Consider the following 11,438-nt stretch of genomic DNA (forward strand, 5'->3'; position numbering starts at 1 on the left):
TGTTCTCTGTGTTTTCTCTCTCTCTATCTCGCTCTCTCTCCCAGTCCACCCCTCCACCCCACCCCCATTTATGTTATCTGTCCGTCTGTGTGTGCGTGTGTGTGTGTGTGAGAGAGAATGTGTGTCTTTGTCTGTGTGTGTGTGTTCGTACACACTGTTGTGTGCTAACACAGGGTATGTGTGAAGCGTCAAGTGCTGTAGTGTAGTGCTTAGAGTTAATGCACATTGCTACTGCCTTGTGCTCTATGTGCTACTCTCTGCTTACATCTACTGCCGCTGGCTAGCCTTTCTAATGGAGGGTGAAAAGAGGAGCTGATTATGTTAGCTTTCTCCTGCCAGTATAGAGCCTCTCCACTACCAAGACTCCTGCAGTGCCTCCCCGCGGCCACACACGGAAACTGGGTACCTCACGGTCCCAGGCCAAACTGCAGGGGATCTCGGAGCAGCAGTGGGCCCCAGAGACGCAGCACACAGGCCCACCACTGCGTGGACAAGCCCTGGTGCTCGTCAACCACTGTCCCAGCTATGGGTAAATAGCACCCCCCACCCACATGTCACACCCCCCGCCCCACACAAACACACCCCCCCCCCCCCCACCCCCCGGTGGCGCCCAAGCAACCAGCCATATCACCCATACCTAGATCCACCCCTTATGGTAAACGTGTCTAATGTTGTCTGTTGTAGTGATATCACCCCTAACAACATTGAAGACAAGGGAGATACAGTGACAAGTGATAATATTATTTGATAGTAATCTGATTTGATTTTTTTGTATTTATTCCTTTGAGTGTGTTAGATTATAATCTTACTGGAGCAGGTAGTCTGATGTTTGAAATTTTTATTTTTTAAGACTAAACGTTTGTGGAATTCACAGCATGTTTTTTATGATGACTTGACAATATAAATGATAGTTATATTTTTTGCACAGTGATGTTGTATGCTTAGATACCATTTGAATTCCTTTGTAATTTGATTATTTATCATATTTATGCATTATTTTTTATACACTTAATGAATGTATTAATTTTGATCTAAGTAAAATGCAGAGCTGTAAAATGTACTTGAATCTGTGTTCTTTACTTTAATAAAAAAGATATTCATAAAGTACTGGTTTCAACCTGGTGCTCCATATGATCAATGCATTATTTACACAGTGCAGTTAGATGTTGTAGTAAGAAAAGTATTCACTTAAGTTTCCTAGCATGGCTTGATGTACTTAATGTGCCATGCATCTTCAAGGTAAAATTGAACTTTGTAAATGTTGTGTATACACTCACAATACAAAATTGTGTCGTATTTGAGCCATTTCTGCAAACAGGGTGCGCTATAGTAACAATAAATCTAGACATTTCTCGACACCAGAATATGATCAGGGTAACTTTTGAACACTGGAAATGTATTTCCAATTTCCAAGCAGATTTCCAGTCATAAAAAAGTATAATAAAATCTACTCTCTTAATGGTAAGATTTACTTAATAATTTCATAACAGTGATGTTCCTGTCTGAAAAAATGAAGTAGACTTTACTCTGTGCTACTCTGCTTACATCTACCGTTACACTTGATACTGACTAGTAAGATGTACATGATTTATTTCCAGTCAATTTCCAAGCAGATTTCCAGTCCCAAAAAAGTATAATAAAATCTACTCTCTTAATGATAAGATTTACTTAATATTCATAACAATGATGTTCCTGTCTGAAAAAATGAAGTAGACTTTAATTAATTAGTTTAAATAAATATTTATGCTTAAATATGATTAACATTTACATTACACTTGATACTGACTAGTAAGATGTACTTAATACTTGAAACCAGAATATGATCAGGGTGACTTTTGAACACTGGAAATAAATCGTGTACTCGTTCCGGCAGCAGTCCCGTGGCACTCAAAATTTCCCTGGAATTTTCTAGTTAATAATATCATTCCTTCACAATGCCAATGTTTTGATAGAGGGTATCACAAAGTGGCACCGCTAGGTGGCGATAGACGCGTTTAAATCAATCTGTAACACACAAACAAAAAAGAAACGAAGAAGAAGAAGAAGTGACAGACAAAATGGCTGTGGGACGAAGTTAGCTGCTTGGCTAATGTAAACATCCACCCTCAGCAGACTGGAGTTGAAGCGACGACAACGTTACTCGATAGCTTGTTGACTCTGCGAATGAGAGTGTATGTTGACACCAAATTTCCTGTCGCCAAACATTGAACATCTCCATTAACATCTTGGCTAGCTCTGTAATTAGCTTGGTTAACACTGGTAGGTAGCTGCAGATTAGCTCGCTGATTTTGCGTTTTGTTATTGAGCCTGTAAATCAAACTTCTGCGGCCCGAATATACTAATCCATGATCCGCAGTAACAAAAACATCTTTATGAATGACAGAAAGTTATTGTGGCGACGGGACAACACTGTGTTTGAGACAATATTGAGTTTTATGCCAGGTCAGGCTTGTGAGAGCTAATGCTAACATAGCTGGAGATGCTCCTTCAGTGTCCATTATTACTCTGTTACGTTGTCGGACATTAAACATATCTAATTAGACTCGTCGGGGTCCTGCTTTAAAGTTTTGAATGAGCTGGGTGCGTTTAAAGTCGTGTGGTGACATTGATCTCAGCTACGACTCAACAATGGAGAAAGTTTTTGTGCTTTCTTGAAGGGCAACTTATAACACCAGCTGTAACTGTCTTTACACACGACATCACAAACAAAGTTTCTCACTGCCTTTACTGGTGGATTTCACTGTTTTACGGATTTTTTTACGGTTTTTGTGTGTTTTCTCCCCTCTCTTCCCTTTAAGCAGTCTTCCCAACTTTGGTGAGAGATGTCGAGCCAGAGGCGTGGTATCCATTTGGACCAATCCGAGTTGCTTTGTAAGAAAGGATGTGGTTTTTATGGCAACACAGGTTGGCTGGGCCTGTGCTCAAAATGCTGGCGAGAGGAAAATCAGCGAGAGAAACAAAAGCAGATTCAAGAAGACTGGGCACTTGCTGAGAGGTTTGTGTGTGTCTCTGTGTTGTCAAGGTGTACTCTTATTTCTCTACACAGTGTCATTTGCTCTCTTACCTCTTTCATCTTCTGTTGCATGCCGTCCGTCCATGTGTCCACCTGACAGCTGTTCACAGAGGTTCTACATTTTCCCCTCCCAGGCTGCAGAAAGAGGAAGAGGAAGCGTACGCCAGCAGAAATCAGAAGGCCCAATCACAGCCTTCCATTACACCTTTCAACAAGTTTGAGGAAAGGAAAACAAAGGAAAAGTCCAGCAAAGTCAACACGGTCACGAAGTTTTTCACTCCTTCCTCAAAAACACAGCCAAAAAAAGGTACATCCTTTTGCACACACTCAGCTGTTAGAGGTCCTAGTCATTAATTGTCAAATATTTGTAATTTGAAGAGTATTTTTGCTGTTTTTGAGTTAAGAGATACTTGATGATATTAACCTGTAGTAATATTTTTAATGATCATCTGTTTTGCTAAATGTAAGCTTGTTTTGTCAAAGGTTTTTCTTCACCTACATTTTGTGCAACTGGGTTTGGTAACCTATGCTACAGGCAAAACATTAAGAAACAAAACCAGACTGTGGTCTCCCAAACTGGCGCAATAATCTGTTTGTGTTTTCAGTTCAACCACTTCCCCAGATCTGTTGCTGTAACCAAAATATTGCCTTGTTAAAGTGGCTGTTAGACTGCAGCACACAGCGCCACTCTTTGTCAAAGGCATTTCTGGGGAAGGAATATCTTTAGCTTTGATTAAAATAACATTAAATGTCTTCTCCCAGATGCTTCTCCTTTTGATGCTCAGGCCAGCCCAAGCCCCAGCTCTTCAGCAAGCAGGCATTCCTCTTTAGACACTGACCACGCAACGCGGGAGTTCATTGATTTTCTCAAGCCTCTGAAGTCTGGCAGGGAGATCTTCAAACAGTGTCGGGCCTTCACTGAGAGCATGGCCTATAAGCGGGTGAGCCACAGTGGATTACTCTGATCAAATTAGGCACTGTGGTTAAAACACTAGTTCTCCAATTCATTCAAGCTGGTGATGTGATTAGGCTGCAGGGGTTTTGGACAAATGCAGTTGGACGTCACACTGTGGTGGCCAGCATCCAGCCAGCGATAAGACTGATCAGAGCTGTAAAACCCTTCTATGAGGGAAAACAAAGGATATTACTAGGACGAGGGGAGGACATCTATCTGTTTGATAACGTTAAAACGTCCCCAGCTCATTTTTAAAAAAGCAAGCTAGAGTGAATGGAGCGGTGGTTGTGAGAAAGTTGCTGAATCAGGTCGATAAAGCGTTATTTTCTGATTGTTCCACTGTATTTACAACTTAGGGCATAAAGAAACCTGTCCACACCCATTTTTCCACCAGTGTTTCTTTGTTGTACTCTCTCACCACCTGTACTGATCAATTACTGAACATGTCACCTTTATCAAATGCCAAAAACAGGCCACATTTACTTGTTTCATGACATTGTCAATTTCCTGAAACATTTATTCTACAGCAGGTGGAAAATCAAAAGCTTCCCTATAAGATGCTGACTGTCATTTTATTGTTGTCAATATCAATTGAGAAAATCTGCCGCCCTCAGTCTTGATATTCCAAAAAAATGCTACAGTGTGTTAAGAAGGAATTATTTATCCATTTAACATTGTCCAGTAATTGTTGCCTTTGAACAGATGAGATGATCAAATAGTATTAAAAAAGACCTGCCAGTATAATTATTTACTTCAATTCCTTCATATAGGACATGGGTGCCGACGAGTTGTCAGAGTGTGTACAGGACTTTTACCAGAACCTCTCAGACCGCCTCCAGACTCAATTTAAAGGTATTGCTTTACTATTGCACTCATGACGAATCAGCTATAAACAGAAGAGTCTGAACATCACAGACTTGATGCAATATATTCTTTGTGCTTCTGTTCCTAGGATCATCAGAGCATGTAGAGAGTGTTATGGATGAAGTAGAAAAGTACATGATGACCCGTCTCTACAAGGAAGTCTTCTGTCCTGAGACCACAGATGACGAGAACAAAGATCTGGCTATTCAGAAGAGAATCAGGTTAGCGTACAAAAGCTGTAGTAATGCCAGAAAATGTTACTCAAGTAGTCAATAATCTCCCTGAATTGCCTCAAACACACAAAATTATGGGTAAAATGACAACATCTTAGAGTTACTTTGATCAAACCCTGTTTGTGTTTTTTACAGAGCTTTGCACTGGGTCACCATTGAGATGCTGTGTGTTCCTGTAGATGAGGAGATCCCTGAAGTGTCTGACAGTGTGGTTAAAGCCATCACAGGTGAGTCTCGTGCAGCTGTTATTTTTCCCCAAGGCAGAGCATCACCTCATCATCCTGGCTCCAGAAAGATTTTCAGATGAAAAATTTGCTAACTCCGCCTCATTTCAGATGTGATCGAAATGGATTCCAAGCGTGTGCCCAAAGACAAGCTGGGATGCATCACTCGTTGCAGCAAGCACATCTTCAACGCCATCAAAATTAGCAAGAAGGAGGCAGCGTCTGCAGATGATTTCCTCCCCACACTCATCTACATTGTGCTGAAGGCAAACCCTCCACGACTTCAGTCCAACATCCAGTACATAACCCGCTTCTCCAACCCCAGCAGACTCATGACTGGAGAGGACGGTTACTACTTCACTAACCTGGTGAGGAAATTACACATAGTACATACTTGCATGCATGTGTCTGGTTTATATATGTTTGTCTTTAACTTTGCATACATCCAAATTTTCAAATAGCATTTGCTCTGAACAACTCCAATGGAAAAATTCACCATAAAATATTTAAATCATGAACATACCGTGGTGATGTATTTTGGGTTATTATACTCTATGTTACATCATTTTCTAATCAGGTTCATTTTGTGGTTTGGTGATATCTCAAGTTTTCTTTTTAGATTAATAAATTATTGGTATACGCTATGACTTTACATTGAAACATATCTGTTTCATCTACACTAAAGATGCCAGGTTTTGATATCCTTCTAGCTCATATATAGTGGAGTCTTTTAGCCACAAGTAGGTTAACGTTATTAAATATTTGCAGTTACAGTAAGCAGATCATATCTTGAAAAGCTCTAATTAACACTGTTATTGTTCACTCCACTCACCATAAATCCAACAGCTAATCTGCTCTGGTGCTGAAGCCAAAAGAATTAAAAAAGTCAGCTACAGCCCTTTGTCACAAATTACTTTCCGGAATACACTGAATGTTAAATCATCGGAAAGGTCTTCAAATCTCTGAAATATTTAAGGCCTCAAGTAGTCTTAAATATAGTTAAATAGTAGTGTTTTATGCTTAAAGTCATTTATAATTGTCTTAGAAGTATTTCACGTTTTTTCACAACTGTTATATTTTCAAGTTTGTGTGTGTGTAGATGGGCATGTTCACCATTCCAATGAGCATTAAAATGTCTTTAAAAGTTAGAAATTTGAGGGACTTTGGGTTTGAGTTTGAGTTTTGGTGATCGAATGAATCTCTCACGTTTACTGTCTGTTTCTATTGTTTTTGAAAAAAATCGCAAAAATAATAATAAAAGAAAAACTGATATTACGGACAATATGATGATCTTTGGGTGAATTTTTCCCATAATGACTCCATGTCCTCTTTCCCCAGTGCTGTGCTGTGGCCTTTATTGAGAAGCTGGACGGCCAGTCCCTGAATCTGAGCTCTGAGGAGTTTGAGCTCTACATGTCAGGCCAGGCATCCCCCTACTGGCCTCAGGCTGCTGGAGCTTCCTCTTGCTCGCCAGGCAGTGCAGCTCTTAGTCAGGTCCACAAACGTCTGGACCTGCTAACAGGGCTCGGGGAAAGGCAGGAGCGTGTCATGGAGAAGGCTCGCCAGCTGGAGAACGACCTCATCGACTGGACGGATGAAGTGGAGCAGAAGGTGCAGAGCGTTCTGCAGACTTTACCTCCAGAGACACAAAATCCTACCACAACCACAGCAACTGCGACATCCGCAGCTTCATCAGCAATTGACTCTGATAATGTTGAGAATGAGCTCCTGCCCCCACCACTGCAACCACAAGTGTTTGCTGGCTGATGTGAGGATAAATTAAAAAAAAAAAAAAAATCCCTCTAAATGCTTTACTCCAACCTCCCCCCTTTTCCGGCTGTTAAACTTTGCTGTCCGTATGCACATACAGCCATCGCTATTCCATCCATTGTCCAGGTCCAGGCTGTAGACAGTGGCAGAAAACTAAAAGCCCTGAAACCACACTGAACAGTAATTGAACAGAGGAATTAAAGCAATAATTTGGAATTTGGGGAAATACACTTACTCACTTTTTTGCCAAGAGTTAGCTGAGAAGATCAATAGCTCATCAAATAACAAATTATATCTTTTTCTTGTTTGCACAAAAATACAAGTTAAAAACGGCAAGTTGCAGTTTTTATGGGGTCACTTCCCCGGCTACATCTTGAGTATCCACTGACTGCCTTGTAACCTCATGATGATGAGAAGTCTCCATGAAGTTACTGTGCATGAAATGTAAGACCACAACATGTCTTTTTTTTTTTTACACTTGGGTTTTTATATGGATTAGTGACCTTTAGAGGTGCTGGTAGGCAGATTTTGTTACCTTTGAAAAGCTGTATAAAGAATGAAGAGACCTGAGTTGTTTTGATCTTCTCATCCAAGTCTAAGTAAAAAACTGATTAAGCATCAAACTATTCCTTTAACATCAGACTATATGTGACAAAAAGTCCCAGAGTTAGTGCTGCAAGGGAAAGAACACTCCAAACATTTTGTCCTTGGTTGCAGAGAGACAGATCTGGTGCATTTTGCTGCTATTTGAGTTTCAGTGCAGTTTTAGGATACGTCCTTAATCCAGCCATGTCCTCCAGAACTCTCTGGAAGCTCCAGAAGCGTTCCCAGACTATTTGGGAAATCCAATCCCCTCCCAACATTTTCTGACTGTTGCTCCCTCCAATGGGATATGCAGGGAAACCTATCACAGAGGTGTCCAGGAGACATCCTGATAAGATGCCCAGACCACCTCACCTGGCTCCTTTTAATACAAAGGAGCAGTGGTTCCAGTCCAAGCTCTTCCCGAACAACTCTGTTGGTCACCTACAACGGTATCTTCAGTACCTCAGTACTTAATCATCCTAGGTGTTGTTTGTGCAAACGGGATAAATGATTGGATGTGATTTTTTTTTTAAACCATCATTCACAACTTTTCAGACAAACATGTTTGTCTGTATGTTGTGATGTCTCCAGTTGTGTGGGTAGTGTGTGTATTTGAATGTGTGTGACTAATTGGTCATGTTGACATGCAGAACTTTACAGCCCAAGTAACATCTGAAAACACAGCAGTTACTTTCGGAACGATGTGGTTTTGGCAAGGGAAGTGGAGAAATCTGAATGATCCGCAACTTAACTTCCTCCCACTTAAATAACTTTCCAGTTCATGCTCGTGATTTGTGTTATATTTATTGCGTATTCCCCTGCCCTGTCGAGAAGTGTGTTTGTGTGTGTGCTGCATGGACCGTGAATGTTGATAAGGCATAAGTCCTCCGTTGTGTGTGAGTATTGTAGTCTTGTCTCATGTCAGACCTCGCATTCCAGTCATAAGCTGGATGTACAGAAGTGATTTTATTTTTCTATAGAGTGGCAGGTATCAATTCTTCTGGATGCAATCAGAGACATTAATCCTGTAATATTTACAGTAGTACTCTTGTCATAGAACATTGCTCGAAGATGTGTTACATTTATTGTAACGATTGAATAAGAAGTGATTAAAGCTTTCATCTACTCATTTATCCTCTCAAGAGGGGCTCATAATAAGCATGCCCCATTAAAAAAAAAAAATCTGTTTTTTAGGTGAATGAATTTTTTGTCGCTGTAAGTTTGGTAGGAAAGAAGACAAAGATGATTCTGTTTCCCTGTAAAGCTTTACTGGTGCAGAAGAATCAACATAAGCAGTTTAACTTATTTTGAAGCACTTTTGTTTGGATTTTAGAAATCTTAATTCTGATTTAATGAAGGAAGTAATTGCTGTACTTGAGATGAAAGGATACTTGGTTAAAAAAACAGTGGACTGTTACCACACAGATGTATTTCAGCTGTGTCTTTGTATTCAGCCGTCAAATGTTTGGGACAGTTGTGTGAATGAAAAGAGGTGTAAGGCACATTTATTCCCCTTTGCCTCATGAGCTAATATTCCCTTATGTTGCTAGATTTTACTCTTTTTTTTCATATTTGCAACAAGTATAGTCGATGTGTGTTTTGCTGTACAAGTTTAATTTGAGAAAAGGCTTTTAATGCAAACTTAATAGCTTGAATAACTTCATATTGCACTGTATGCAGAAGCCATTAATCAGGTATTTTAAAAAGTTTCAAACATCATCTTTGTAACCTTATAGGTTTGTTATTGTATCACATGGGAGAAAGTAACTCAATGCTGCCTTTTTATTTAAATGTAACTTATTGGGGCAGTATTGGTATATTTGCATCTATGGGTGTGTGATGGTGATTAATAAAAATCAAAAATGCACGTGCACTCGTGTGCAGTTCCTCTTCATCGTGTAGTTTCACGCGACTGCACCAGTAGTCATGATTGTGCAAATTGGGATTAAATAAAAGTTGACTGAGAATTTAACTATTTCTGCAGTTCTGTGTCATGTTGGAGAAATAAGCAGGATGTTAATAAGTATTCTGAAAAACAAAAAGTTAAAGTGATGGTGTTTCTGAAACAATGGGCTCCTGCAGGCCAACAGTATGTCATATTATCAAGAGTCCCCTTCAGACATGTTGTTAGATATATAAAATATACTCTGCTTAAAATAACAATGTGTCTAATGTGTTTTTTCCTTTAAAAAAAAGTACATTTACCTCATTAAAAACCTAATTCCATTTATTCATTCTCCTTCATTGATAAATTGAATAAAATCAATCAATATGCAAATACTGTTTATTTCTAAAGTTTAACTACTGGACCTTTTTTCTCTGTATGTACACAAGCCGCTTCAAGTTTTCACATCACACTTTTGTAAATTACATACTGGACCACAATCTGTATGAGAGTAACTAGTTACATGTAATGGTGTTACATCATTTAAAAACAAAGTTAATGCAACTAATCCGTTACAGTTACTGAGAAAAAATGTGTAATTAAATTACAGTTACTTAGGAAAATGTTAATGATCTGAAGTCAGAGTTTTGAGATTTTGCTCAGGAGGAGAGTTTTCCCCTCATTTTTAAATATTTTACATGTTACTGAATACATGTTTTTAATTCTTTGAAATCAATATTTTTCTATATTTTGTAAAAAAAATCATGACGTGGGCTTAGATCGTGTCACAATATCAATTCAGCCCATCCTAGACTTGTGTTCTTCCAAAAATGAATACATTTTCAAATGATCTCCCTTATAAATCATGTCAGTATCCATGAAAAACACCTGAACTTAGATTTTGGTGCTTAATGGGTACACTTACCCTAACAGCTGAAAGTATTTTTTTAGAAAATTAGAAAAGTAATCAAATGTAATATGTTACATGACTTTTATTAAGTAATTGGAATAGATACATTAATTATTACATTTTAAACTGGGTAATTAGTAATCTGTAATCTATTACATTTCAAAAGTAATCTTCCCAACCCTGACCACAATGAACCTGCAGAGCCTCCTGGTTTGCTGCAGTCATGAATAAAAACCTAAAGTAAACTTAATTGACCCAAGAAATACTGAAGTAATGACATGAAACAGACATTATTTTAGGTCATGTACATGGGTGGTGCACTGTGCAGATATACAGTGTTATGATGACCTCAAGTCACCCTAAAGTAGGCATATGGTTTAAATCAATTTAGTTCAATGTCAGACTTGTTTTGTAATGAAAGTGCTCCCCACCTCACTAAGGAGAGATTTAAAATGGGTTTTATTTCGACCTTTTTCTACACTATGTGATGTCATTTGTTGTTTTTTTCCCATATTTCTCTCTCAGGATGTGGGTACATTTCAACTGAAGCTGAATTCTGAAAACGTGTGTGTAACTTTTATTTCCTCAACTCTGGTCATAAATTTCCCAGGATTGAGAAATGCTGTACCTCAAATGGATTTAAGCATAAATTTAGCACACATTTAGAAGAAACTGAAAATGATGACGTTTGTAGAAATCAAAAACAGTGCCATCAAAAAAATATCAGGCGTCCACTTCAATATTTCTATAATGTAAAATGATTTAAGTAAATCATTTCCATAACAAAAGATGAAGATCCTTTTTATACAATAATACCACCCATTCCTTCTTCAAAGAGAAGCAGTTCAAATAGCTGTATGTCAGAGATTAACTGTGTTATTCATGGAAAGAGGATGTCCTGTGTGATTTGTTATAGCTCAGGAAACCATTTTCACTTCCCTCTTCAGCAGAAATAAAAGAATCGTCTTCAGTCTCTATTTCCAACAAACAGAAATCACA

At 38.8% G+C, this 11,438-nt stretch overlaps 1 protein-coding gene across 2 annotated transcripts; it reads left to right on the forward strand.

The window, feature by feature from the left end:
- Positions 1-2,053: 2,053 nt before the first annotated feature.
- On the forward strand, positions 2,054-9,850 carry rabgef1l (RAB guanine nucleotide exchange factor (GEF) 1, like). Of its 2 annotated transcripts, none has more exons than XM_062419644.1 (9): positions 2,054-2,171; positions 2,802-2,995; positions 3,148-3,320; positions 3,776-3,954; positions 4,739-4,820; positions 4,921-5,053; positions 5,201-5,292; positions 5,401-5,657; positions 6,628-9,850. In XM_062419644.1, exons 2-9 carry the CDS (start codon positions 2,823-2,825, stop codon positions 7,054-7,056), a joined length of 1,518 nt encoding a protein of 505 aa, XP_062275628.1. In that variant the 5' UTR covers positions 2,054-2,171; positions 2,802-2,822; the 3' UTR covers positions 7,057-9,850. The 2 variants fall into 2 exon arrangements, with proteins under 2 accessions (XP_062275628.1, XP_062275627.1); XM_062419643.1 differs by having other exon boundaries at positions 2,060-2,171; positions 3,114-3,320.
- The last annotated feature ends 1,588 nt before the right edge of the window (positions 9,851-11,438 follow it).

This window comes from Scomber scombrus, chromosome 5, assembly GCF_963691925.1.
Source record: "Scomber scombrus chromosome 5, fScoSco1.1, whole genome shotgun sequence".
Taxonomy (NCBI): domain Eukaryota; kingdom Metazoa; phylum Chordata; class Actinopteri; order Scombriformes; family Scombridae; genus Scomber; species Scomber scombrus.

Coding starts and splice junctions, on each gene's coding strand:
- rabgef1l (XM_062419643.1), top strand. Junction 3,321..3,775: donor AAAAACACAGCCAAAAAAAG/GTACATCCTTTT, acceptor GTCTTCTCCCAG/ATGCTTCTCCTTTTGATGCT. Junction 4,821..4,920: donor CCTCCAGACTCAATTTAAAG/GTATTGCTTTAC, acceptor TTCTGTTCCTAG/GATCATCAGAGCATGTAGAG.